Source organism: Diabrotica virgifera, chromosome 7 (genome assembly GCF_917563875.1).
Source record: "Diabrotica virgifera virgifera chromosome 7, PGI_DIABVI_V3a".
NCBI classification, from domain to species: domain Eukaryota; kingdom Metazoa; phylum Arthropoda; class Insecta; order Coleoptera; family Chrysomelidae; genus Diabrotica; species Diabrotica virgifera.
In genome coordinates this window covers 184,726,902-184,752,759 of record NC_065449.1, presented here as the reverse complement: position 1 = coordinate 184,752,759, position 25,858 = coordinate 184,726,902, and the positions used below count along the sequence as shown (strand labels likewise).

The following is a 25,858-nucleotide window of genomic DNA, read 5'->3' as shown; positions in this document are numbered from 1 at the left end:
GTGGCATAATGGCGCGTCCGCATTGGTAAACATTTGCGTCGAACGAGCTGTTCGTCGCAAATATTTGCGTGCTCGCAGTAAGTTGTGCTACTGTGGACGTGTTCGTCACATAAATCGGACGCAAAAATTTTCGACGCACACGCTCCATCGGTTATTGTTTTCGAGCGAAGATCAAATTGAGTGCCGCGTCCTCACTGGTAAAAATTTGCGACGAACCATTAGTTCAACACGCACGAAAAATTTACCAATGCGGACGCGCCGTAAGACTTATCCAAATACTTTTTAAGTGTAATGAATTCAAACTCTTACGCAATAGAGTATCAAATACCCGAGATGGGAGAAATTATATTGAAAGTCCCAACATTTAATTTTTTATACCTTATATTTTGCAGAGGGTCATATATCAAATAACCCATCTACTTCATAAATTATCACAAAAAGTATAGTAACAATAGTGTATATTAAATCTTTAATAAATATTCCAGATTGAATTTGATCAAGAAAACATTTCCTTAATACCAAACGGCCAAAAGTAATAACGAGCTTTTTGCAACAAATCAACTCTAGAATATTTTCAAAATGTGGTTGACACGAACAATTTCCTTCTTCTACAGAATTGTAGTGATACGACTGCCTGCAGCTAACTGTATCTATTCATCGCTGTAGAACCATCGCCACCAGCACACCTTCATTCTGTCCCAAACGTTGTCAAAGCTGAAAATAAATAAGTTGGTATCATTTTCTTTATTTAAATATATCCATATTACTCCAACCAATGAAATATTCATTCAGCTGTACAAATTTTTAAAAGCAAATTAATGGACCATATTAAAAGCGCCAATAGTTAGGTAGTTGTTTTTTAGTCGTGTTTAATTTGATATTTTTTTATATGTTTTATATCTTTAATGACTGGAGGTACTACACATCGCACTATGAATGCAATACTATCGTAAGTCAAAAAATTTTTTTTTGAGATAATCGGGAAAAATGTTTCATTTATAGCACTTTATATGAGTGCAAAACTGTTCTAACTAAAAATTTAATTTTCATGGTATAATTCCCAAGTTAAGATACTATAATATTCGCGTATAAGGCTTATCGTTTTTGTGCAAGACTATCACATTAGAAAAAATATGATAGTCTTACATCTAATTGCCGTACGCGGCAATAAATTTGGGTATCTTATATCAAAATGTGATAGGTGATGTGATAGCCTTACACCCACAATATTTACGAACTAGGATAAAAATGCAAGAGTTTAGTTTCATATTAGCAGTTACTAAGATCAGTTTGTGTCTGCAAAATGATATCTATGATATTAAAGCGTTAACAACTAAAATAGGAAAACAATTTACAACCAATATTAATAATGAGAAGGTAATTTGGAGTAATATTAAAGTGCTGCAGTGTAGAAAAGATTCCCCACATTCTATATTTTATAAAACAAGCTTTGAATCAGACACATTTAAAGAAATCTTAATTAACTGATCCAACAGAGGAATATCTGAATGCATCATAAAAGATCTAGTCTTGACAATGGGTATATAATGGGTAGGATAATGGGTAGTTCCTACAAGGAACCCCTGGGTATAAGTAAGCAAAAAAAAGATGGGTTACTATCTCTGTGCAAGAAAAATTTAACAAAAAAAAAGACTACCACGACTTTTACGAATCACTCCCAGTTTCCACCAGTGCAAGTAATGACTCAGATGTTGAATAACTCATGAACCAAAGGCTTAGGTTATAAGTGAAACACAATTTGTATTTGTATATTCTTAATCTTATGTTAATGGTTTTATTTAATAAATTACGCTTTGTTCGGAAAATAATGATTCTGTATTATTACTACGGTGCAAGACTATCTTAACTTATTAAATTAGGATCGTTTATGCCAAAATATATATTATTACTCCGCTGCAAAACTATCTTAACTTCAAGTATATCATTATCAGGGTATTATGTTATTATTTTAAAAACACTAACTAAAATGAGTCAATCTAAATGTGTTGTTTTAATTCACAACACCATTCTACCATTAATAGGATTGATGTAAAAAAAAGATAAAAATGTGAGCCAAACTAAAACGTTCATTATCTTCACATTTACTTTTTTTGAGTTGCGATACTATTGCACTCATAGTGCGACATAGTTTTAAAAGTTATGCATGTATTCAGAACTTTTATAAATCCGTATCATCATCACATATTTATTAGGCCTTTTTTTTTAATAAAATACACCTATTTTGGTTTTTTTATTTTATTTAAATACCCATTGAATTGACTTTAGACAAGACGAAAACGGGGGCTTCGTTGAAAAAAATATTCTCATGAGATTTTTTTGCATACTCACATTCGTGAGACACCCCAGAATAAGGTTTAAGAAGTCACCCACGCGAAAAGTGGTCGAAATTTGTTTAAACAATTTTTTTTAAACAAATTGGAAAAATCAGTCTTTTCGGCCCGAACAATTTTTTTTAGGTTTTTTGGACGATTCTGAACAAAAAAGGTCTCTTATAATTTTTCTAAAGTTGATCGTTTGCAAGTAATAAGCAATTTAAAATTGAAAAAAAAACGAAAATGGCGATTTTTAATGCTCAAAAGCACCAGTAAAAAATATTATTTTTGAGGTTACCAAGTGCCATAATTAAAGTTCAAACTTTCTTGTATCCGTTGCATATGCAAATTACTTGACAATGAATATACGTAGAATAAAAAAGATGAAGTTTTCGATCCTAATAGCATTATTAATAATATTTAGAAAATATTAAAATATTACTAAAAGATTTTTAAATCGAAAACTTATTGGTCCATTTCCTTGGTAACACCTCCAAGGCTTCTAAAATTTGCAAGCCAAATGGATGCTGAAGCGAAGAAGACAAGAGGGAATTCAAAAAACTTACAATTCACGACCCCGTCTGTTCAGCTGGTAAATTCCAACAGAAAATGGACCTAGTTACTCGAAGGAGTAAAGACCAATATAAAAATAAAATAAAAATTTTATTTTTAATTCAGTTGCAATGCAAAGGCAAAACAATCCTACTTTTCAATTAGAATACGGAGCGCAGTCCAGTCCCTTTAATCGCGATTTTCGGCTCTTATTGGAGCCTCATCGGAAAGAACGTAGGCTTGTTCTCCATATCCCAATTGATCCGCACTGAGAGGTTTTCCCACCCATTGCAACTGAAGTGAAAATATTAGGTGACTAGCGTCATCTGGCAATTAAAAGATGAAGTTTTCGATCCTAATAGCATTATTAATAATATTTAGAAAATATTAAAATATTACTAAAAGATTTTTAAATCGAAAACTTATTGGTCCATTTCCTTGGTAACACCTCCAAGGCTTCTAAAATTTGCAAGCCAAATGGATGCTGAAGCGAAGAAGACAAGAGGGAATTCAAAAAACTTACAATTCACGACTCCGTCTGTTCAGCTGGTAAATTCCAACAGAAAATGGACCTAGTTACTCGAAGGAGTAAAGACCAATATAAAAATAAAATTAAAAATTTTATTTTTAATTCAGTTGCAATGCGAAGGCAAAACAATCCTACTTTTCAATTAGAATACGGAGCGCAGTCCAGTCCCTTGAATCGCGATTTTCGGCTCTTATTGGAGCCTCATCGGAAAGAACGTAGGCTTGTTCTCCATATCCCAATTGATCCGCACTGAGAGGTTGCAAAGCATCCATTTGGCTTGCAAATTTTAGAAGCCTTGGAGGTGTTACCAAGGAAATGGACCAATAAGTTTTCGATTTAAAAATCTTTTAGTAATATTTTAATATTTTCTAAATATTATTAATAATGCTATTGTGATCGAAAACTTCATCTTTTAATTGCCAGATGACGCTAGTCACCTATTCACTTCAGTTGCAATGGGTGGGAAAACCTCTCAGTGCGGATCAATTGGGATATGGAGAACAAGCCTACGTTCTTTCCGATGAGTCTCCAATAAGAGCCGAAAATCGCGATTCAAGGGACTGGACTGCGCTCCGTATTCTAATTGAAAAGTAGGATTGTTTTGCCTTCGCATTACAACTGAATTAAAAATAAAATTTTTATTTTATTTTTATATTGGTCTTTACTCCTTCGAGTAACTAGGTCCATTTTCTGTTGGAATTTACCAGCTGAACAGACGGGGTCGTGAATTGTAAGTTTTTTGAATTCCCTCTTGTCTTCTTCGCTTCAGCATCCATTTGGCTTGCAAATTTTAGAAGCCTTGGAGGTGTTACCAAGGAAATGGACCAATAAGTTTTCGATTTAAAAATCTTTTAGTAATATTTTAATATTTTCTAAATATTATTAATAATGCTATTGTGATCGAAAACTTCATCTTTTAATTGCCAGATGACGCTAGTCACCTATTCACTTCAGTTGCAATGGGTGGGAAAACCTCTCAGTGCGGATCAATTGGGATATGGAGAACAAGCCTACGTTCTTTCCGATGAGTCTCCAATAAGAGCCGAAAATCGCGATTCAAGGGACTGGACTGCGCTCCGTATTCTAATTGAAAAGTAGGATTGTTTTGCCTTCGCATTACAACTGAATTAAAAATAAAATTTTTATTTTATTTTTATATTGGTCTTTACTCCTTCGAGTAACTAGGTCCATTTTCTGTTGGAATTTACCAGCTGAACAGACGGGGTCGTGAATTGTAAGTTTTTTGAATTCCCTCTTGTCTTCTTCGCTTCAGCATCCATTTGGCTTGCAAATTTTAGAAGCCTTGGAGGTGTTACCAAGGAAATGGACCAATAAGTTTTCGATTTAAAAATCTTTTAGTAATATTTTAATATTTTCTAAATATTATTAATAATGCTATTAGGATCGAAAACTTCATCTTTTAATTGCCAGATGACGCTAGTCACCTAATATTTTCACTTCAGTTGCAATGGGTGGGAAAACCTCTCAGTGCGGATCAATTGGGATATGGAGAACAAGCCTACGTTCTTTCCGATGAAGCTCCAATAAGAGCCGAAAATCGCGATTCAAGGGACTGGACTGCGCTCCGTATTCTAATTGAAAAGTAGGATTGTTTTGCCTTCGCATTGCAACTGAATTAAAAATAAAATTTTTATTTTATTTTTATACGTAGAATAGTTCAGCACAACTTATTTAGCAGTAAAAACTACAAAATTTTTCAGAAGAAAAAAATATACTTCAAAAATAGACCCAAAATAAAATATGCAATATTTTTTCAAGTGAATGTATATTGTTAATTATACAACGTTTTCCGCTGTCTAGACCAAGTGAGTTTAATATTTCCATCAGTTCTATTGAACGTTGTTTGAACATTCAATATAATAAATCTGGTCTTTTCTCCATATTTTTGTAGTAAAATATTTCATTACTTTATTAATTTATGCAAATAAATTATACCTACAAATTTATTTATCTTACCTGTCCATAGCCGGCCGAACATCCAACAGAGCAAATCTGTATTTGTCATCACAATCTCCTCCATCGTAATAGTCAATGACATATCGGACGTCTTTTCCGCACCTGTCAACAATCCAGTCGTGTCTGTCGAAGGGTAATTCGTATCCCAAAAGATGACGAATTCTAGCTCTGGGACTGTAGTCTTGTGCTTTACCGCCAAAGCTTTTCAGTCTAAAAATATATGAAATACATGAATTATGTAAACAATACTTCTATTGGTTAGAATTAGTTTTGTCGTAGAAAAGGACCACAGAACCGAAACAATATAACGTAGCAGAAACAATATAACGCAGACGACACGGTGGTATTCGCTAACAGTTCTGAAGCCCTCCAGAAGTTAATGAACAGAATCGCAGAAGTCGGTCAGAGATACGGACTTTCACTAAACACTAAGAAAACAAAATGTATGATAATCTCTAAGAATGAACAGCAATTTGGACGAATCAGTGTGAATGGTCAACAAATAGAAAGAGTAAAAACATACACCTACCTTGGTACGAACGTCAATGAAAATTGGGACCATTCCATAGAAATCAAATGTAGGATAGAGAAAGCAAGATCTGCATTTCAAAAAATGGCAAAATTATTCAAATGTCATGATTTGTCGATACCCATAAAAGTCAGACTACTACGATGTTATATCTTTCCTATACTGTTGTACGGAGTACGGAACGAATTCAAGATGGCGGGCGATTCAAGCTGCGCAAAAAGAGGTGGTTTAGAAGTTTGTGAGAAGAACCTGACAAAATGCTGTGAAAAAACTGAACAGAACATTAATGAAGTAGAAGCATCAGAAGACAACCAAAATCTATTAAAGGTAGAAAATAAGTTGCTAAAACGACTAATTGCTGAGATGGAAGATAAAAATGGTATTCTAAAAGAAAATAATAGATTATTATTGCAAAGAATCAACTTTTTAGAAAAAAATGTATCTGGAAAAACCACAGATCAAAAAACCGTAAACAGTAATTATCAACAAAGTAAGAAAAAAAGTGAAAGTGAACCCACTTTGATGTCAACACAGAACATGCTGCCTACACAAACAGTAGATAAAACATACAGTGAGACATACAATGATCAACCCCAAAACTACCGACCGATTTCACTGCTGAGCTGTGTCTATAAACTCTTGGAACGCTTAATCCACAACAGAATTAGTAACAACATATTTGGGGTGATACCTATTGAGCAAGCAGGGTTCAGACCTAACCGCAGCTGCACAGATCAGATCCTATCCCTAACAACACATATTGAAGCAGGTTTTCAAAGAAAGCAAAAAATATCCGTTGCGTTCATTGACCTATCAGCTGCATACGACTCCGTCTGGAGACAAGGACTAATCTGCAAACTGATCCGTGCCATCCCATGCCAAAAGGTAACCAAAATCATTGATAGCATGCTCACCGACAGACCTTTTCACGTCACAATGGGCAACTTAAGAAGTGTCCAAATGAAGCTCAGCAATGGACTGCCACAGGGATCTGTTTTGGCACCCTTACTCTTTAATTTATACATCGCGGACCTACCTAGGACAACTTCGCAGAAATTTGGCTACGCTGACGATTGGGCCATTGCAGCAAGACATAATAACATGAATGTTACAGAAACAATACTGACGGATGACCTTGCTGTTATGGGTGAATATTTTCGCAAATGAAAACAATGCAATGAAAACTGAAGTGTGCTGTTTCCATCTGAATAATGCCAAAGCCAACAAAAAACTCTCCGTTCACTTTGAAAACAGACTACTCACTCATAACTCAACACCAAAATATCTTAGAGTGACTCTTGACAGAACTTTAAGTTTTAAGGAACACCTACAAAGAACGGCAGAAAAACTGAAGACGCGAAATAATATAATCCAAAAGCTATGTGGCACCACATGGGGGTCCTCAGCCTCCATACTCAGATCATCCGCTCTCGGACTCGTATACTCGGCGGCTGAATATGCTTCGCCGGTATGGCTCAATAGCAAACACACGAAGATCATTGACACCCAATTAAACCAGACAATGCGAATGATCTCAGGTACAATTCGACCAACACCGAACTATTGGCTTCCCATTCTGAGTCACATTCCACCGCCGAAACTAAGAAGAAGTCATTCTCTTCTCAGAGAATATCGAAAAATCGAGGCTAACCATCAACTACCCATCCACCATGATAAACTTGATATCGAAATGAACAGACTGCGCTCCAGATATCCCCCATTGTTAAGGGCCACCTCCCTACATCAGGAACATTTTGACCTCACCAACGCTTGGAGAAGACAATGGGAGAGCGACTCACCACAGGAATCACACCAAATGGCCTGTATCGATCAGAAACCGCCAGGTTTTGAACTGCCTCGCAATACATGGACGGCGCTGAACAGAATAAGAACAGGTACCGGTAGATGTGCTGACAGCTTGCATAGATGGGGAAAGGCCCTTAACGACGTTCTACACCTTCGGCAAAGAATTAAGGATTTGCATGATATTTTAGTATGTTATAGTTTACTTCAAAAAATTAAGACTTGATTTTTAAAAAATTGTTTTACCGTGCCTTTAATTACTATAAAGCGGAAAACACACCGAAGCGATAACGGCGCGATAGCGTTCACGATGGCGATCGCGATCCAACTCGTCTGAAGCAAACAAGTAGACGAGTTGAGTCACGATCGCCATCGTGAACGCCATCGCGTCGAGATCGCGTTGGTATGTTTACCGCTTTAAGGGTCAAAGTTAAGTTTTAACATGGGCTCTTATGGGAATTCTTAAAAAGTTGATAACTTTTGACCCAAATTTACGATTTTTAATTATTTGTGCTTAAATTAAAGGTTTTTTTGTAAGGAATAACATATTAAAAAATGAGGATTGTTTACCGTACCATTTATTTTTAATTTATTTATTATAATTAATTCCGTAATTTCCGTAATTTATTATAATTTATTTTTATAAAGTTCTCTCTCTCTCTCTCTCTCTCTCTCTCTCTCTCTCTCTCTCTCTCTCTAAGCGTTTTACCAAGTGTTCTGCCATTATCCATTCTTAAAATGTGTCCTGTCCCACGCAATATTGGTATAGCTCGTGGTTGAACCTTATTCTCCATATACCATGTTTATCTTTCTGAATATCTTTCTTTCAAAAGTATTAATAAGGTTTATAGACATTTCTGTCATGATCCATGTTTCTACGCCATATATTGCTATTGATCGTATGATGGTTTTATGTATTTTAAACTTTAGTTTTCTATGGATTTCTTTGGATTCAAACACCTGCGACAAAGAGAAGTATTCTTTGTTAGCAAGCATTATCTGTTACCGTATTTGGGATACCGTCCCCAGGTATCTGTAGGTACACCCAGATATGTGAGCTGTTTTACTACTTCAATATTAGCGTCGTCTATTGTAAAATTCTGCAAGTTTCGTTATTTCCTTGCTTGTATTAGGGCTTTCGTTTTACCTACGTTGACGGCTGGCCCTATTTCTTTCGCATTTTCTTCAACCTCCACATAAAGGTCTGTGATGTCTCTTGCGGTTGATGTCTGATAAGATCGAAAACGATCTGATGAAAATTGTAATCCTTTCAGATATTTTTATAATTACAGTAATTGTATATATATACCAATTACACCAGAAGTGTTTACTTCATTTTTGGAATCGTTAAGTTTTATTTTCCACTTCTCCATCCAATGGTTTATCTTGTATGAATGTTGAAGTTTTAATAAAAAGAAATTTTAATGGCATTAGACATCACCAAAATATTACACAACCTATAATCTTTTTAGATTAGATCAGCGGTTCTCAATCTGTGGTACATGTACCACTGGTGGTACATTTCATATTTTGAGGTGGTACACAAAACGCAAAAACAGCCAAAATCAGCACCACTATTATAGTTAATTAGATCACCTGGTTAGATATGTATTTCAGTTGGGTGGTACCAAAAATAATAAAAAGTATTTGGTGGTACATGACACAAAAAGATTGAGAACCGCTGGATTAGATGATTTATATACCTTATGCAATATAATAATACCATCCATCCTTTGAACGGTCAGGCACCAAGATGGATAACTACTAAAATGTTAGTAAGAAAGTTTATGATTTAGAATAATTGCCAAAAATTAATTTTACCTCGGATCTCGACATTCATTAGCATGTAGCGCCTCCCATTTTAAAACTTCTTGCCAAGCTTGTTCGTTATTGGCATTGTGAATTTTTATTATGTTGTCCATATCTCCTTGCTTAATATCCTCATCTCTCCATTTCCAACCTTTTCTCAGCATGGCATTCCAAAACATCTATACAACAAATTTACATTTTAGTAATTGATTCAAATATTATATCTATTAATAAATGTTTTTTAAAATCTATATAAGTATAGGATATCAGCAGTACAAGTAGATATAGAAATATTTGGCAGCATCTGTAAATCATAGAATGATTTGTTACATGAGCATAATGATAATACAAAAATGAATGTATTGGGATCGTGCAAGTTCGGAAGAGCGACACCTGGTTTCATAACGTGGCAACATTTCTAGCACTTTTAATTATATTGGCCAATTACATATATTAGTCCTGGTTACTAGACAATTGTTGAGGCCATAGCCCAAAAAAGAGTAAGAAGAAAAAGTAAGATTGAGGTTATGTTATTAAAAGGTAAACATTGTACCAAAGCAAAATACCATTATAAATTCACTTTAATAATTGCATATCATATAAATATTGTAGAGCAACATATAATTTTTACAATAATTTATAATACATCATTTGCGAAATCCCATTTTCTTCAATGACAGTAGGTATGAAATATACGTCAATTTGACAATTTCAATTAACAATATGAATTATTATTTAGGAAATATGTTAAGAAAGTTGCAAGATTTCTCCGCTACTAGCGCACGATCGTGTCTCATATCCCCTCCAAGTACTTGCACACAGCGAATACAAAACTACTACTTATACTTTTGAAACTGCAGACTGCTTCATAAATAGGCGACGGGCGGCAGTCCTTTTACTATAGCCCTCTCATAATAACGCAATTGCTTGGGCCACCTTCACTGGTGAATAGAATAGAATAGAACAATTTTTTATTTGCTAAAACTTTTTACATTAGTTGAGCCAATAACATCAAATAAAAGTAAGAGTAAAAAAGAGATTGTATAAAACTGAAGTACACAAAACAATTAAAATTGAAACTAAAATTAGACACTACATGTACAAACAACTAGTACTCCAGGTATTTCACTAGGGTATATGGTTCTACATTGACGATGTTTAAATACCTATTTCTTAAATAATTAAATTGATTCTCTTGCTTTAACGCTGATGGCAGCTTATTGTAAAATTTGATACAGGCATATAGCGGACTCTATTCCGTTAGAGTAAGGCTGTGTCTAGGGATAGTTAGGTTTAGGGCTCTTGTATGATGGATATGATTGGGGATGTAATGGCTGAATACTGAAGGGTTCTTAAAAAGAAACATTAAACATTTACAAAAGTAAGTATATTTAGTGGTTAAAATTTCCCCCCTACATGAGTCCTTGATTTTCATTACAAGAATAATCCGTACTACTTTTTTCTGAATGATAAGAAGCTCTGATGTTCCCACTACATTTCCCCAGAACATGATTTCATAACGTAGCCGAGAATAAAAGTTAGAATAATAAACAATAAGAAGAGTAGCCTGTTGCAAGTACTCTTTAAGCACACTTATTGATTAGCATGCAGAGTTCACTTTTTTACATAACTGCAATAGGTGTACATCTCACTGAAGATATTGGTCAACCCAGGAATTTGACAGTTTGATGTTTCTATGTGGTCTGACTGAATATTTACCACATTTGTGATCAGATCTCAAGACTAAATGGTTCTAAAATAGATGAAGACAGTCTTACCACAGTTTAACAATAATTTATTCCCAACAAACCATCTCTCAGCCCTCTCCAGATTTTCACCTGTTTTTACGAGCAACTCTTCAACAGTTTTGGTCCAAATTAGATAATTTCAGTCATGTAGGTGAAGTATCCATCTGTAAAATATTACCTTACTGCACTATGAAGTGTAAAATTCATAGAGGTATACATTGCGTAGAACATGCTCGTTAATGTTTGCTGCATTCTCTACACCATACAGAAGTAGACAAATTTTACAACACGTTGCCAATTTGCATAAAACGATTATTTTGTGGAGGCTCTATAATAGACAATACTTTTTTAGCCTTGTAGTGTTAATTCAAAGTAACACAACATAAACGTACTACACAAAAGTGGTTTCAACTTTTTCTAATTTATAATTTGAAGATGCAAGCTAGTTAGAATATATAGAAGTTATAAGTAATTATTTCTGTACCTCGGAGGTAAACTACAGTACATATGTCATTTCAAGCAACTGTGTTTAGCACGTGTTTGCAACAAAGTTTAGAGCACTTAGGATGTTAATAAAAGTCTGATATATCCCATAATTGGTTGAAAGACAACATGGGCGTATTTTAATGATAATATATAATCGATTTGTATAATTATTCAACTAATAAAATAAGTGGATTAAAGGAACCCATTCAAAACAACACCATGTTGACATATTGTAGTTTACAATTGTAGTCTACAAGGTCCAGATTTAAACATCAATTAGTTTTTTATGTTAATAACTTCACAATATTTATTCATTGCTCTTTGATTTGATATATAATAAAACTAATTACCTGTGGACTAGGATATACCCAAAAGTGTCCTTCTCCTTCTTTTATTATAGCTTTAGGTATTGTTGAAACCTGGCGATCAGTGGATAAGGGAAAGGGTTGTCCTGGTGATGGCTTTTGATTGGCTGGTCCCATCTGTGAATTATTATACATTTGTTTAATACAAAACTAATTAAATATATTATCAAAAATATTTTAGCACAAAATTATGAGCTATTTATGAATGCAGTAGTTCATAATACCAAAATGTTTGGATTAAAGCTAAATGTTTAGATAAGAATGCAGTAAAACCTCCCTTAACTGAAATAATTGGGGGGAAGGCCGTTTCGGATAACAAGAATTTCGGTTAAGTTAAAAATAACATTATTTTTTGTATTCTTCTTGCATCAAGTTACATAGTATTCTTGGTCAAAGTTGGTATTAAAAAATACTATGAGGTGATTTCGTAATGTGTTGTATATTTAATTGCGTTCTTTAGTTGTATGAATGCATTGTTGAGGATGTTAAAAAATTAACAGAATTGTTTCCATTTTTCGATAAAAATTTACTTTTTATTGACGAAATTATTGACACTGTCAGTCGTTTCGGTTAAACAATGTTTCAGTTAATGGAGGTTATACTGTATATGCATTTCGAGATGTACATATCGATGACTTAAAAGCACAAATATTGTATGTCTGTATGTCATTTATACATTTCAAATGTATGTGCAGGATGATAAACTGTTAGGAGGTCATCAAGGTACAGTGCATAACACAATAATAGAAAAAAAGGACATACAATAAGTGTGATTTAAGCCATCTATATACAGATGGATACTAAGAATTCCATGGGTACAAAAATTTACGAACAATGAGGCATTTTGGCACTGGAGTAAACAAATAGAATTACTAAGCATGATCAAAGAGAGGAAAATACAATTTATTTGGATCCACGCTATACTCAGTGCAGAGTACAAAACGATACCGTATTCTATGGATAAACTGCAAATGCTTTAGTGGAATAGATTTCCAGCATTGCTTGATGGCATGATTATTCTAAGGTTCACAATTTACTTAAATAGTTATTAACACTCACTTCATCTTTCCTCGTTAGAGGTTGCTAAAGGCATAAGTTGGTAGAATATTTATATACATTTATCAAAAAGTCAGTGTGTTTTGATTCAATTCACTCTATTTGCAAAGCCTCTTTGATAATGGGTAGACCTTGAAAAACGTAACAGAGGATGGCAAGACTCGAATAAAAATGAAACAGTCTATTTTTTTTTAATATGCATTACTTGGGTCATGTGTTTGGAGGTGAAAGATATGAATTACTCCGAATTAAATGAGATGGTAAAGCACACGGAAAAAGATCAGTGGGAAGACGCCAGAACTCATGGCTGAAAGATGAGGAGGTGGTTTGACCAATCTTCTGCAGAAATCTTTGCTGCAGCAGCTTCCTAAGCTACAATTGCAATTTATATCACCAATTTTCGAAAGAAGATGACAGAATAAGAAGAAGAAATGTTGTACAATAATACAGTGGAACCTCGATTATCCATCAGGGCACAGGACCAAGGGTATGACGGATAATCAAAAAGACGGTTAACAGAACATTAAAAAAAATTCATAGTAGTATTATGGTGACACACTGAATTATGGTGACACACAGATATTGACTAATAATTATTATTGTGCTGTGCGTTTTTATTTTCGGCTTGCGATTAAAAAAATAGAACTCTAAAAGCACGGTATCATTTATTATTACCTATTTAAAGTGAAATTTAATCCAGAGCCCTGGATAAGAACAAAAATTATTTACATAAAAAAATGCGGTGGTGGCATAACTGCACATGTACATTTCAACGAATTTCGTTTGGCTTATCGCTATCGCAATACTCAAACAAAATGAATTGATGGCTAAATTTTTACTTATGTATACAATATAACTTATGTATGGACCCTGACGGTTAACAGAGGTGACGGTTAATAGAGAGACTGTAGTTACAATTATTTGTAAGAAAACTCTGTACACAACACAGTTTTTTTTTTCATTTTAAGTACACAAGATTATTATTGGAGATATTATTGAGCCAGTTGTCACATTCAGGAGACAAAAAAGTGACAGAGCGGTTCCGCAACTGTTGGGAATTTATTCTCTGAATGTGGTGCTGGCGCTACTTGTGGAATGGTTACGGAACAGTGTCATGACAGTGAGCTCATTTTAATTCCGCTACCTCCATCTTTTTTTTTTTTTTTGGGAAGGAGGAAATCTTCATAAGACCGTCAGGGTAGACCGCAGCACCCCAAGAAATTAGTGTTCTGCCCTCTACCCTGGTGTGTGGGATTCAGTCCGCTTGCCCGATTCAGACACCCATGAAGCCGAGCGAATCAATCGTGAAAACGCAACTGCCTACCCACTAAAACCCCCTCATTCCAGCCGTGGACACCCGGTACATATTTTTAACAAACGTTACTTCAGATGCCCCACTGCTGACCCTATCTCTACTCCATGTCGGTGGAGCCGACTGTGAGGAGTAGTTATTCTTTTATTTGTTCTAGAAATAAAACATTGAGTACTGTGTACAAAAAGAAGAGTATATGAAAAAAGTTAAAATAAAACGAAGTTTACACAACTGAAATAAAATAAAGTAAGATAAAATAAGTATTCATAAAACATTGTAAAGATAAAAGTGTATAGATAAAGGTGTATAAGTAAAATAAATGATAAAATGTCCTTGACGATGTCTTCTGTCACTCTCTCATCTCCCATCTTGTCTCGCTCTCTCTCTCGTTTCCTTTTTTTTTATTATCTCTGTTATTAGGTCTACTATCACGTTGAAATTTTCTTTGCTTTGCATGGCTACATTCATTATAGTCTCTGGTGTTATCTCACCTAGTTTTCTTCTCATGTCTTGTTGTTTATCGTGGAAAACGTTGCAATGGAATACACAATGTTCTGCGTCGTCATGCACTCCACATTCTATACATAAGTCATCTTCAGTTTTCCTTATACGATATGTGTAAGACCTGAATGAGCCCCGCTACCTCCATCTAATGTATGCTACTTTCGTGAATTTGTCAATAGACTTGTTGAAAAATGGCGTCAAGTACTTACTATCAATAGGAAAATAGCGTAGATGATAAACAATTCATCTTCTTTGACCATGATTATAAACTAAAAAACAATTTATTGTGCAAAGGCAAGTATATAACCTCACATATAACAGAAAGTGATAGGCTGTCTAGAATTTAGGGAGCGGAGCGTTCACAAGACGAAACACAACTGTTACTGCTCTTTTACTTTTTCATCTCCTGAATGCGACCATTGATAAATGAAATGAGCTGAAACTTCTACTGAATGAGAAGCAATCAGTGTTTACTATTAAAGGAATTTTAATATTCTACATACTTACCATGTTTAAGGGATTTATATCGTCATTGCCCTGTACTGGACAACCAGATTCCACTTGTTTTTGTTGTACCTTTTGGTGCATGGGACATTCTGGCGGTATTTCTCCAGTGTAATTCTGATATTTCTGGCGATGTTTTTCTACTTCTACAGGATCATTTGCATTTATTAACTGCGATGCAGTTACTTTGGCTATTTCAGCCGCAGAGACTGAATTTCCCATTTCTGCAAACCAAAAACATGAAATTTAGCACATGATATTCTAATGGTGCAAATGTAAGGTTAAGGTTATACAATACTTACATAACTAGAAGAATTATATTTAAAGAAGAAATAGCTTAACAGTATTTATGTACTTAACTTACTTTTACAATTTTATTGGATCATGAGTTATTAGAATAATTATTTATTTATGTATTTTAATATATTTTGACTCGATCTAAAATTCATAAAAATGCAAAAATGTCAAGAACGACATGAAGTTAGCTTCAGTCAGCGTTGCCAGGCCCAAAAAATTTATTTCCCCAAATTGTGTTTTAAAAGTTGCCAGATTTTTAACAGAATTCCCCAGATTTAAAGGTTTGTTACGCACATGCGCAATAACGAAAATTTCTGCGCAGTTACACATTTTCCGTTACTGCGCATACTCGTAACCGTTCATGAACGGTTTTGTATCGAGTTGGATAAACCTAGTTACAGTTGAGTCCGCGAGTCTACCCGTGCGTCATCATTTAAAGCATACGAAATAAGTCGGAAATCTATTTCACGTAACAACAACTGACAGAAAGTGGCTACTGTTCCGATTACGGGTTTTATTTTAAAATTTGACTTTATCAAATATATAGAATGTCAAATGTAAGTTTTGCTTAAAAATTTTTGTGCAGAATTACAGCTACATTTGAAGTAGCTTAATAAATTCTTTTATTATTATTGATTAATAAATAAATAAACAATTTATAAAAAAAACTTAATAACATATTTTATTTTTGTTATTTTATTCACTTTGACGGAAATCTACACACAATCATTTCTTTACTGTGTGAATGGCGTTAGCTTTGTATGTTTTAAATATTAATTGCCAAAATATAATTATTTACCTTAAAATTTCAGAGCCCAATATAAAATTAGTTGTGAAAACAACTGTTTGAGTAATATACAGAAACTTCAAAACGCAAAAATTAGACAAAAACCGCAAAAAATTCAACTGACTGACAGCCACAAAAATAAACAAAGCAGAAACGTCAAACATTGTGCTTAAAATATGAAAACATACCGAATCGTCTTTTTTTGTAGCTATCTCTTTTCAATGCACTGAGTCTAGATGGTTCATAAAAATAACATGTGTTTTTACTTAATAACAAACGGCAGCTGGTCTGTCATGAGTTTCATGCGTGGAAGAGAATGATGCTAGATAAAAAGTTTGTGTTTTATCTCGCCAGGTATTAATGACGCACGGGTAAAGACTCGCGGACTCAACTGTAGTTAAATTTTTAACAATTCTTCTCCTACATGTATGCAACCCGTGTTGCGGTGTGTGTTGCCTGCCATGTAGGCACTAATTCACAGATGTAAGTCGGGAACCCCGGACCTACACAGGTGTTCATAATATGTAGATGAGAGAGTCAGGGAACCCCAGGCAATATCATTGTTCGCGGTAGTCACAATTCACCAAACTGTATTGAGTGTGGCCTATATGTGAAATCAGTCACCACGATCTTGTCGTTGTAAAACATTTAATATTCACATAATTACTGGACTTTCTAAAATAACTCTTTTTTACTAAATTTAATAAAATATTTTAGCCAATTTGATTTCCCCAGATATTAGTCATTTTAAAAAAGTTTTTCCCCAGTCCCCAAAGTTTATCAATTTTCCCCAGTTCTGGAGAAAAATCCCCAGACCTGGCATCCCTGGCTTCAGTTAGCGTTAGCTTGAAAAGAATTGCGCAAGAGCAACCAGCTAACCACTAGACTCTACCTTATCGGCAGAGTCTACGAGAAATGTACGGTAAATTGAAGCTGTAATCAGTGGTGTAGTGGAGCCGGAGCGGTCCGGAGCGTCGCTCCGGCACAGCTTTTGAAGGGGGAGCGGCGCTCCGGCTACGATTTTTTCAATCGAATTTTTTATATAGGACAAAAATAGATCTGAAATTGTTTTATTTAGAAAATATTGTTTTGTCCTTTACTAAGTAATTTTTACACGTTAGTTATCGTGGTTAATCAGTTAAGGCATACGCAGCTACGATTAGGTAGTTCGTAATTGTAAGCGCAAAAGTTGAGCGAGCGACTGGCAGACGGGATAGTTGATGGATAGACATGATAGACATCTCAGCGGTCCGCGCCCAGCACTACCGTGTCCGTGTCACCACAACCCTCCCCCCACCACGGAAGGAGGAATAGCCACAACAATATTGAAATATTGTGTCCTTCTTATCTCTCGCCTCTCCCCCTCGATTTCTCTCTAGCTCACTCGACGCTCCAATCACCCGCGCCCCGCCCGAGGAGCGGTAGCGGAGCGAGCTGGCCCTGTACACTGTAGACTGGAGCGATACACACGGCAGTGAGAGCGGCAACAGACTGAGTCGCCGGAGTCGCTTCCCCCACCACTGAAATCCACTCCGTAGCTACTGCGCATCTCCAGCCCACCCGGCGATGCTAATCCTGCTCAGTTGTAGTTGCGTCTCGTCTGCTTTGCATAGTGCACGTGCACTGTATATTAATTTAGTGTTTCTGCTCCAATTATTACGTTACGTGTCGCGGATACCTACTGGAAGAGGTGAAATAGTTTTAATAGTTGTGTTATCTTTGCCCAACGTCCAAATCTGTTGACATAAGCTACCTGTAGTATCGCTATGGATAACTCTAAACCTAAACAAAAAACTTTAACCTCATTTTTTAGTGCGTCGGTGAAACGTGAACTAAACACGTTAGGCCTACCTAAAGGAACCAAGCAAGATAAATCCAATGTTGTTTGGCCTGACGTTTGGACAGAAGAGATGTGGACTCGTAAGAAGGAAACTTATCCTTGGATAGATTGCAAAGAAGGTAAATTAGGCTGCAAAGTTTGTTTTGAAGTCACAACTATGGGTGCTTTTAAGAAAGAACACGTTTCTTTAAGTCATGAGTGGCACACATTTCAAGTTAGCTGTTACGGCTCAAACCGAACTAACCAGCTCAAATCACTTAGAAAAAAAATTATAGAGCACAAACAGTCCAAAGCACATAGTACTGCTCAGGCCATTGTTGAATCCTCTCATAAAAATCCTATTACGCAATTAGTTGATTCTGCAAATACAGCTCACATGGAATCAACTAAAGCTATTTTTAGGTCAGCTTACTACATAGCTAAGAACGACCGACCATATAACGATCATTTCGGTTTATTAGAACTTCAAAAACTAAATGGAGTAGATATCGGTGTAGGCCTTCATTCAAGATACAGCGCTGTAGAAATTATTGATCATATATCAAAAGAGATGAAGTTAAGAATATTGAATAAGGTTAAGGAAGTTTCTGGGAAAATTTCTATCATTATTGATGAATCCACCAGCATAAGTTCAAAGTCAGTACTCATAATTTATTTGAAGTGTGAAATAAGTAAAGAAAAGTCCCCTAACATTTTGTTCTTAGATCTAGTTGAACTTCCTGATCAAAGGGCCGAATCTGTTTTTAACAGTACACTTAAGTGCCTTGAACAATATGGGTTTGACAATGGTTATTTAAAACAGAACTTAGTTTCTTTCACAAGTGACGGGGCTAGTGTTATGTTAGGGAAACACTCAGGAGTGGCAAAGAGGTTTTCAACTTTGTACCCTGATATAATCGTTTGGCACTGTTTAAATCACAGATTGGAATTGGCTATTGGGGACGCAGTCAGCGAAGTGGCCGGAGTGAATCATTTCCAGATATTTATGGACAAACTGTACTCGCTGTACAGCGCCTCTCCAAAAAACAAGCGTGAGTTAAAAGACTGTGCACAAGAACTTGACATTCAGATGAACAAAATCGGAAGAGTGTTGAGCACAAGATGGGTAGCCAGTAGCTTTCGTACCGTTTCGGCTGTGTGGTTTGGCTTTCAAGCTTTGGCAAACCATTTCTCTAAAGCCATAAACGATCCTGACAGAACATCGACTGAAAAAAGCAAATATAGTGGTTTATTAAATAGGCTAACATCTCAGAGTTTTCTACTAAACTTGGCCTTTATGTTTGACATTCTTGCTGAATTGGCTTTGTTATCAGAGAGCTTAGAGAATAGAAACACTTCTATTGTGTATGCAGACAAACTAATAAACAGATCCGTAAGATATTTAGAGCACTTAAAGGAGAAGCCAGGCACGAAAGTTCTGGAAGCACAAATCGCCATAAAAGAAGGAAATTTTGCATCAGTTGTGTTAAAAACTAATCCAAAAATTGTATCGTTCAATGGACAGCAACTTATTTCTAGTGTTATAAATAACCTAAAGCAAAGAATGTTTGTCACCACATTTGATGGGGAAGCCCAATATGAAGATCTTATAAACTCTTTTAAAGTATTAGAACCTGAGTATTGGCCAACCTGCATTCCACCAAGTTTTGGTCAAACTCAAGTAGAGCAACTGTGCAAGAGATTTAAATTGAACGTCAACAAAGCTGTCTCTGCCTACAGAGACTATTTGGACAACAGCCGACAAGTGCCTGATGGATTGCAAGAACTGTTAAACTGCACTAAAATAATACCTTGCAGCTCAGCTGATTGTGAACGGGGTTTCAGTTGTATGAACAATATGGTTACACCATCAAGAAACGCTTTGACTGTTGCTCATGTATCATCATTGATGTTCATAAAAATCCAAGGTCCACCTCTCCAAGAATGGCAGCCTGAGACGTACGTCACTAAATGGCTGAGGAGCCACCGGTCTGCAGACGATTCCAGGACAAGAGTTGCAGAAAACCCAAAAAAGAACGCAAAGAAGGATGCATTTTGGCACTTACTTTGAGTATGTATGTTATAATTAATCTGATGTATTTATTATATGTATTTTGTTAAATACACAAGTTATTTGTACTGTATGTAGTTTTTTCAAATAATTCTTAATTTTTTTGGCACAGATTATAATGTTTGTGTGTGTTAAATAATAAAAAATATATATACTAATGTAACTTGTGGGTCTATTTTTTCACAATAATAAATTAATACTACTGAAAATGAAAACTTAGTCATTTACAATATTTGCCTAACTTACACCAGTGTTTTTTTAATTTTTGTCAGCAAGGCTTCCAACTTAAATTATAGAGTTTTTAAGGTAGATTATTATGGTTTGATACCTTAAAAACAGTTTTTAAGGTATCAAACTGTAATAATCTACCTTAAGAAAGTCTTACCATATTTTAAAGTTAAAATTATTCTTTGGAGGAGAATGTGTAGGAGGCCCTACTGTAACTACTATCACTCTAAAAGATCATTAATTAGTTTAATTATTAAACTTTTCAAAACATTTGCCAAAGGGCCTTAAAACTCACGATTTGGGTAGTAGGCTAATTTTCAAAAATTTTCCGGTAGAGGTATAGCTCCGGCACAGCTAATTTTACCACTACACCACTGGCTGTAATTACAAGGAAAGAAATATGTATGTCTTTGTACTCACTTTATAACGCTTAAAAAATTACGGGATCTGGATTTCAATGCATATTTTTTTATAATTCTCGTATCAAAGTTACGCGTGAAGTTAGTCGTATTGATGACAGTTGGGGAAACGTCCACGATCCCACGTGCGCAACAGCGCAACTCATGGTTCATAGGCGTAGTGAAAGTAAATGAATGGTCAGGGGAAAAAACTCTTTTAATCCAAAAAAATTATACCTATCATAGTTCAGTGTTGTCTCCGTCTCTTTCAACCACGAAAAACACCACTAACAAAAATGCTCTCTGTTCGATGTATCTAATAGAGGAAAAAATATACGGCATAAGCGGAAATAATGATTTAAGTCACCGCGCGCAGATGAAAGAACGATCAGATTATTCTTAAAGGATGAACTTTGTTTTTCGTCGCCTGAAAAATTTTGCTAAATGGACTAAAAACGTTTTTCCCCCTGACCCTTCAAGCATTTGACGTTGCATGCCGAGCTGCCCAAAACTTTATTTTTCTTTAGGGGGGTCAATAGTAATGGAAATACCGTTGAACTCTTCAAAATTCAACTTTTTTATTTTAAAAGAAGCGTCTTGCCAAGTCTTTTCTATCGCAGTGTTCTGAATTTGATTTAATCTAATAGTCACCGAGATATTCTATTTGTTTATAATTATGAGCCAAACAATTGTTTATAACTTTAAAAATTCTTAAGGTCGCCCAAATAGTCCGATTTGTGAATTCTATAAAGTCGGTACGTTAGATAGGTGGAGTGCTTTTTTATACGTAAAAAGATTGGCAAACTTCTATATGGTATCTGTATAGTTTGTCTTGAGCAAGATTTAAAAAAAAATGCAATTCAAAAAATAGATTGCAAAATTATTATGTATGCGAAAGCGATTTAAGAGGCAACACAAGAGCGTCATCAATATAACTTCGGGAGATAGTATCATACCCTTTTTCGAAAGTTCTGCGAAACTTTGGCAACAGTGGCAATATTTGACATTATCTAAAATCAATATTTTGACATAATACTCATAGGCGCGCTACATGGAAGTAATAGAAAACAATTTTATTATTAGTAAATAAATAATTATAAAAATAAACCAAAATGGGTGAAAATTCTATGATAACATAGGTATTATTTGCACGAAATTATAATAAAACAATAATAAATAATCATTTCGTGTAAAGCGAATCAAGAGCTGTCTTATTTTATTTAGTTCATAGAGCGCCAAAAGAACTCTAACTAAACTTACGTGCATAGAAATCGTCCCTCTTAAAAATTTGGTCATTTTTGATGTCTCATATTTCCTAAACATTTTTTGAACATTTTATAGCCTGATCCTTTATCAATACCACTGTAATAATATTGTTGCTAAACAGGTAAATTTTCGTTGTATACCGGGTGTAACAATCAAACTGTGTTTTTTTTCTCAAAGTTCGCATCACCCTGTGGAATATTCTAGCATTTATAAAATACTGAAATTAAAACGCAACTATAGGCTCAGGTTTTCTTAACATTAAGTTTTTTGATTCATTCGTCTATGTTGGATAATAAAAAGTTAGGTACTTTAACAACTACACATGTTCTTCATCAATACACGGTGTTTCTAAATAAGTACGACAAACTTTAAGGAATAATTTTGCATGAAAAAATAATGACAGTTGGCTTTATAAACGTATGTCCACAAATGTTTCGTTTCCGAGAATGTCCGAGGTACGGGATGTTGAATTTTTTTTACAAACTGACGATTTATTTTATTGCTTTAAAACCAGTGATATGCCAATGAAATTTGGTGGGTTTGAGGACTGGTGGGTTTAAGTTATTGCACATTTTTTGACATACAATTAAGAATTTAAGATTCATTATTAGCGCGCATACGTGTAATATGACCGATCATATTACCCGTATGCACGCTAATGGTGAATATAAAATTCTTAATTTCATATCAAAAAATCCGTAATAACTATCTCTTAAAACCTACCAAATTCCATTTGCATATCTCAACTGTTTTTAAAGCAATAAATAAATCAAAATACAAAAATAGACGGTTTAGTTTTGATTTAAATCTGTCTCCTGCCATCCCCCGATAGCGCTATTTCTAGGTCTGCCTTTTGTCAAGGAGGCTATGCAAGAAGACAAATTTAAATCAAAACTTCCGTAGTTCTCGGTATACAATAAAACTATTTATACCGGAGTAAGGTTAGAACGCCCTCTAACGGGGAATAAGTGAAATAAATGGCGACTCGATTCTAGTTTTCTGTTGACCTAGATATCAAAATATCAAAAAATTCATATAGTTTCTCTGAACCGCATTTTTGGAATATTTTCCCAGCGGTGCCTTTTGATATTTTGATATCTAGGTCAACAGAAAACTAGAATCGAGTCGCCATTTATTTCAATAAATAAATCGTCAGTTTGTAAGAAAAAATTCAACATCCTGTATCTCGGAAACCAAACATTTGCGGATAGTCCGTGTGGTGAGACCGCTCTCGTCTGGAAAAATTTCTGATTCGGTTTCTTTGTGGATTCCTATTCAAAAATGTCCCCTTTAAAGAAATCTGGAGGGTGTCGGGCGGAATTTTTGGGCAGAAATTGTTTAAACAATTTTTTTAAACAAATACAAAAGATCACGTTTTTTTGTTCTAGAGCATATATTTTTAAGTTTTGTGGGTCATTCTAAATAAGAAAGGTATCTTGCAAATTTTCTCAAAAATTGATAGTTTTCGAGTTATGGACGATTTAAAATCTGAAAATGCGAAAATACGCATTTTCTAGGCCTAAAAAGTCATATTTAAATTAATATTTTTGATGTTGCCACATATTTAAATTGAAGATTAAACATTCATCTTCAAGATTCTGAAGAGTGATTGCGTCTAACCTTAATTTAAACCGTTGTTTTTTAATTATTAAATATGCATGTCCATCCGATTTTTTTGCCGGTGCGTCGCGCTCTATTTCAAAAATCTCCAATTTTCCTCCGAAAAATATTTTTTCTAGATTCTTTGGGACATTCTAAATAAAATAAGTTTCCTGACATTTTTCTCAAAAGTTAACAGTTTTAAAGTTATAAGCGATTTAAAATACAAAAATGCGTTTTTTGGCATTTTTCTGATATTAAATCGCTTATAACTTTAAAACTATTAACTTTTGAGAAAAATTTCAAGAAACTTATTTTATTTAGAATATCCCAAAGAATCTAAAAACATATTTTTTGGAGGAAAATAGGAGATTTTTGAAGTAGAACGCGCCGCACCGTCAAAAAAATCGGATAAACACGCATATTTAACAATTAAAAAACAACGGTATAAATTAAGGTTAGACGCGATCACTCTTCAGAATCTTGAAGATGAATGTTTAATCTTCAATTTAAATATCTGGCAACCTCAAAAATACATGGTGGCACGATAGACGTGGAAAATGACATATTAGAACGGCTCGAAAGTCATATGAGTCACGGAGAAACAAGAAAGTTCTATCATCAAATAAATATTATTAGAAAAGAATTCAAACCGAGAATCAACTATTGCAATGATAAGAAAGGTAACTTACTGTTACGCGATTGACTCTACTATTTTATTTATTTATATTTTTTGGCACTAAGTTTAATTTAAATAAAGGAAGACTTACTTATATTATTTTATTTACATCACTTATTTATTTTACTAACTACAAATAACACCAACTAACACATCTAATTTATTTACAACTCAAATTTATGATTTAATTAACTTCGATAACTAATATATACATTTCATTAAATCCGAATCGAGTACAATTATATTACGCGTCGCGGCTCGTTCATTGACTGACTGGCCTGTGCTTGAATTTCGGTCCTATATATACTTCGGCAGCGTTCGCCCCGAACGCCGTGGAAAAGGAATAGCTGTTTCGCGCGTTCTCCAGCAACGACTAGATTGTTCAGTCAGGATAGGCCAGTCTGTAAGCAGACTGTTATAAATAGCGTCACATTGCCCCCTCCTTAAAAGATGGTTCCTCCTGGAACCTTGTCGGGACTGGAACTGGATGCTGGTATCTGCAACTGGACCCTCTTTTACAACTCCCAGTTGTATAAAAGTGACAGGGGACGGTCTTCTCTCCGCACCAGTAACTATGCGGATTGCAACAGACTAACACCTGGACCTCGGTGTCTTGGAAAATTTCTTCTACCATATTTCGGATAACTCTCCAGTCTAATTGGCTGCATTCTAACTTTGGCATGGCTAACTTTTGCACGTCGGACTCCAACACGTGCTCTCTCAATTGAATTAATGCATCCCATACATCTTGGTAGGTAGGTTGGTCACGGACAGTGTCTTTTGTTACCAGATAGAATAGGTAACGTGATGCATCTTGGAGTTTCAATGCTTTGCCAGGAGATGGCAGTTGGCATTGAAGTTCTGCAACTCGACCAAACTTCATTCGGAAGGCGGATGCCAACCCTCGTGCGTCTTTGATACTGGCCGGGATGGTATGGGCCAGTGAATAGTCATCGGGAAGTGCGAGAAAATCTCGCTTTTCTTCAGTGGTAACACCATGTCTTGCTTTACCGGTACCTCCGTAGGCACCCATGAACTCTTCAAAGGTAAGGTCAGGTATTTCTCGAACTTGGTTGACTTCCACTTCTTCATCTACGTCGTGGTCTCCCTCGTACGGCGCCAACCGGTTATGGTGGACTATCAACGGCTTTCCCCTAGGAATCTTGCTTATACGGTAGATAACGTCATTGATTTTCTTAACAATGAG

The 25,858-nt window shown here is 35.1% G+C and overlaps 2 protein-coding genes across 3 annotated transcripts; one reads left to right on the top strand and one right to left on the bottom strand.

The window, feature by feature from the left end:
- Nucleotides 1-363: 363 nt before the first annotated feature.
- Nucleotides 364-16,027, bottom strand: LOC114334375 (holocytochrome c-type synthase). Of its 2 annotated transcripts, none has more exons than XM_028284410.2 (6): nucleotides 15,872-16,027; nucleotides 15,511-15,731; nucleotides 12,117-12,248; nucleotides 9,545-9,711; nucleotides 5,392-5,601; nucleotides 364-714 (listed from the first exon to the last, which is right to left on the bottom strand). In XM_028284410.2, the coding sequence occupies exons 2-6, from the start codon at nucleotides 15,727-15,729 to the stop codon at nucleotides 651-653; spliced, it is 792 nt and encodes a 263-aa protein (XP_028140211.1). In that variant the 5' UTR covers nucleotides 15,730-15,731; nucleotides 15,872-16,027; the 3' UTR covers nucleotides 364-650. The 2 variants fall into 2 exon arrangements, with proteins under 2 accessions (XP_028140211.1, XP_028140212.1); XM_028284411.2 differs by having other exon boundaries at nucleotides 15,810-15,986.
- A 3,389-nt stretch (nucleotides 16,028-19,416) lies between these two features.
- LOC126888686 (E3 SUMO-protein ligase KIAA1586-like) lies at nucleotides 19,417-20,481 on the top strand. The gene has a single exon (XM_050657052.1). The coding sequence runs from the start codon at nucleotides 19,417-19,419 to the stop codon at nucleotides 20,479-20,481; it is 1,065 nt and encodes a 354-aa protein (XP_050513009.1).
- Nucleotides 20,482-25,858: the final 5,377 nt, after the last annotated feature.

Bases quoted from the DNA above. Each gene is read 5' to 3' on its own strand.
- LOC114334375 (XM_028284410.2), bottom strand. From the start codon at position 15,729: ATGGGAAATTCAGTCTCTGCGGCTGAAATAGCCAAAGTAACTGCATCG. The intron at 12,249-15,510 runs GTAAGTATGTAG...AATAATTCACAG, and splicing joins ATATAAATCCCTTAAACATG to ATGGGACCAGCCAATCAAAA. The intron at 9,712-12,116 runs GTAATTAGTTTT...TTTGTTGTATAG, and splicing joins GGGTATATCCTAGTCCACAG to ATGTTTTGGAATGCCATGCT.
- LOC126888686 (XM_050657052.1), top strand. From the start codon at position 19,417: ATGGACAAACTGTACTCGCTGTACAGCGCCTCTCCAAAAAACAAGCGT.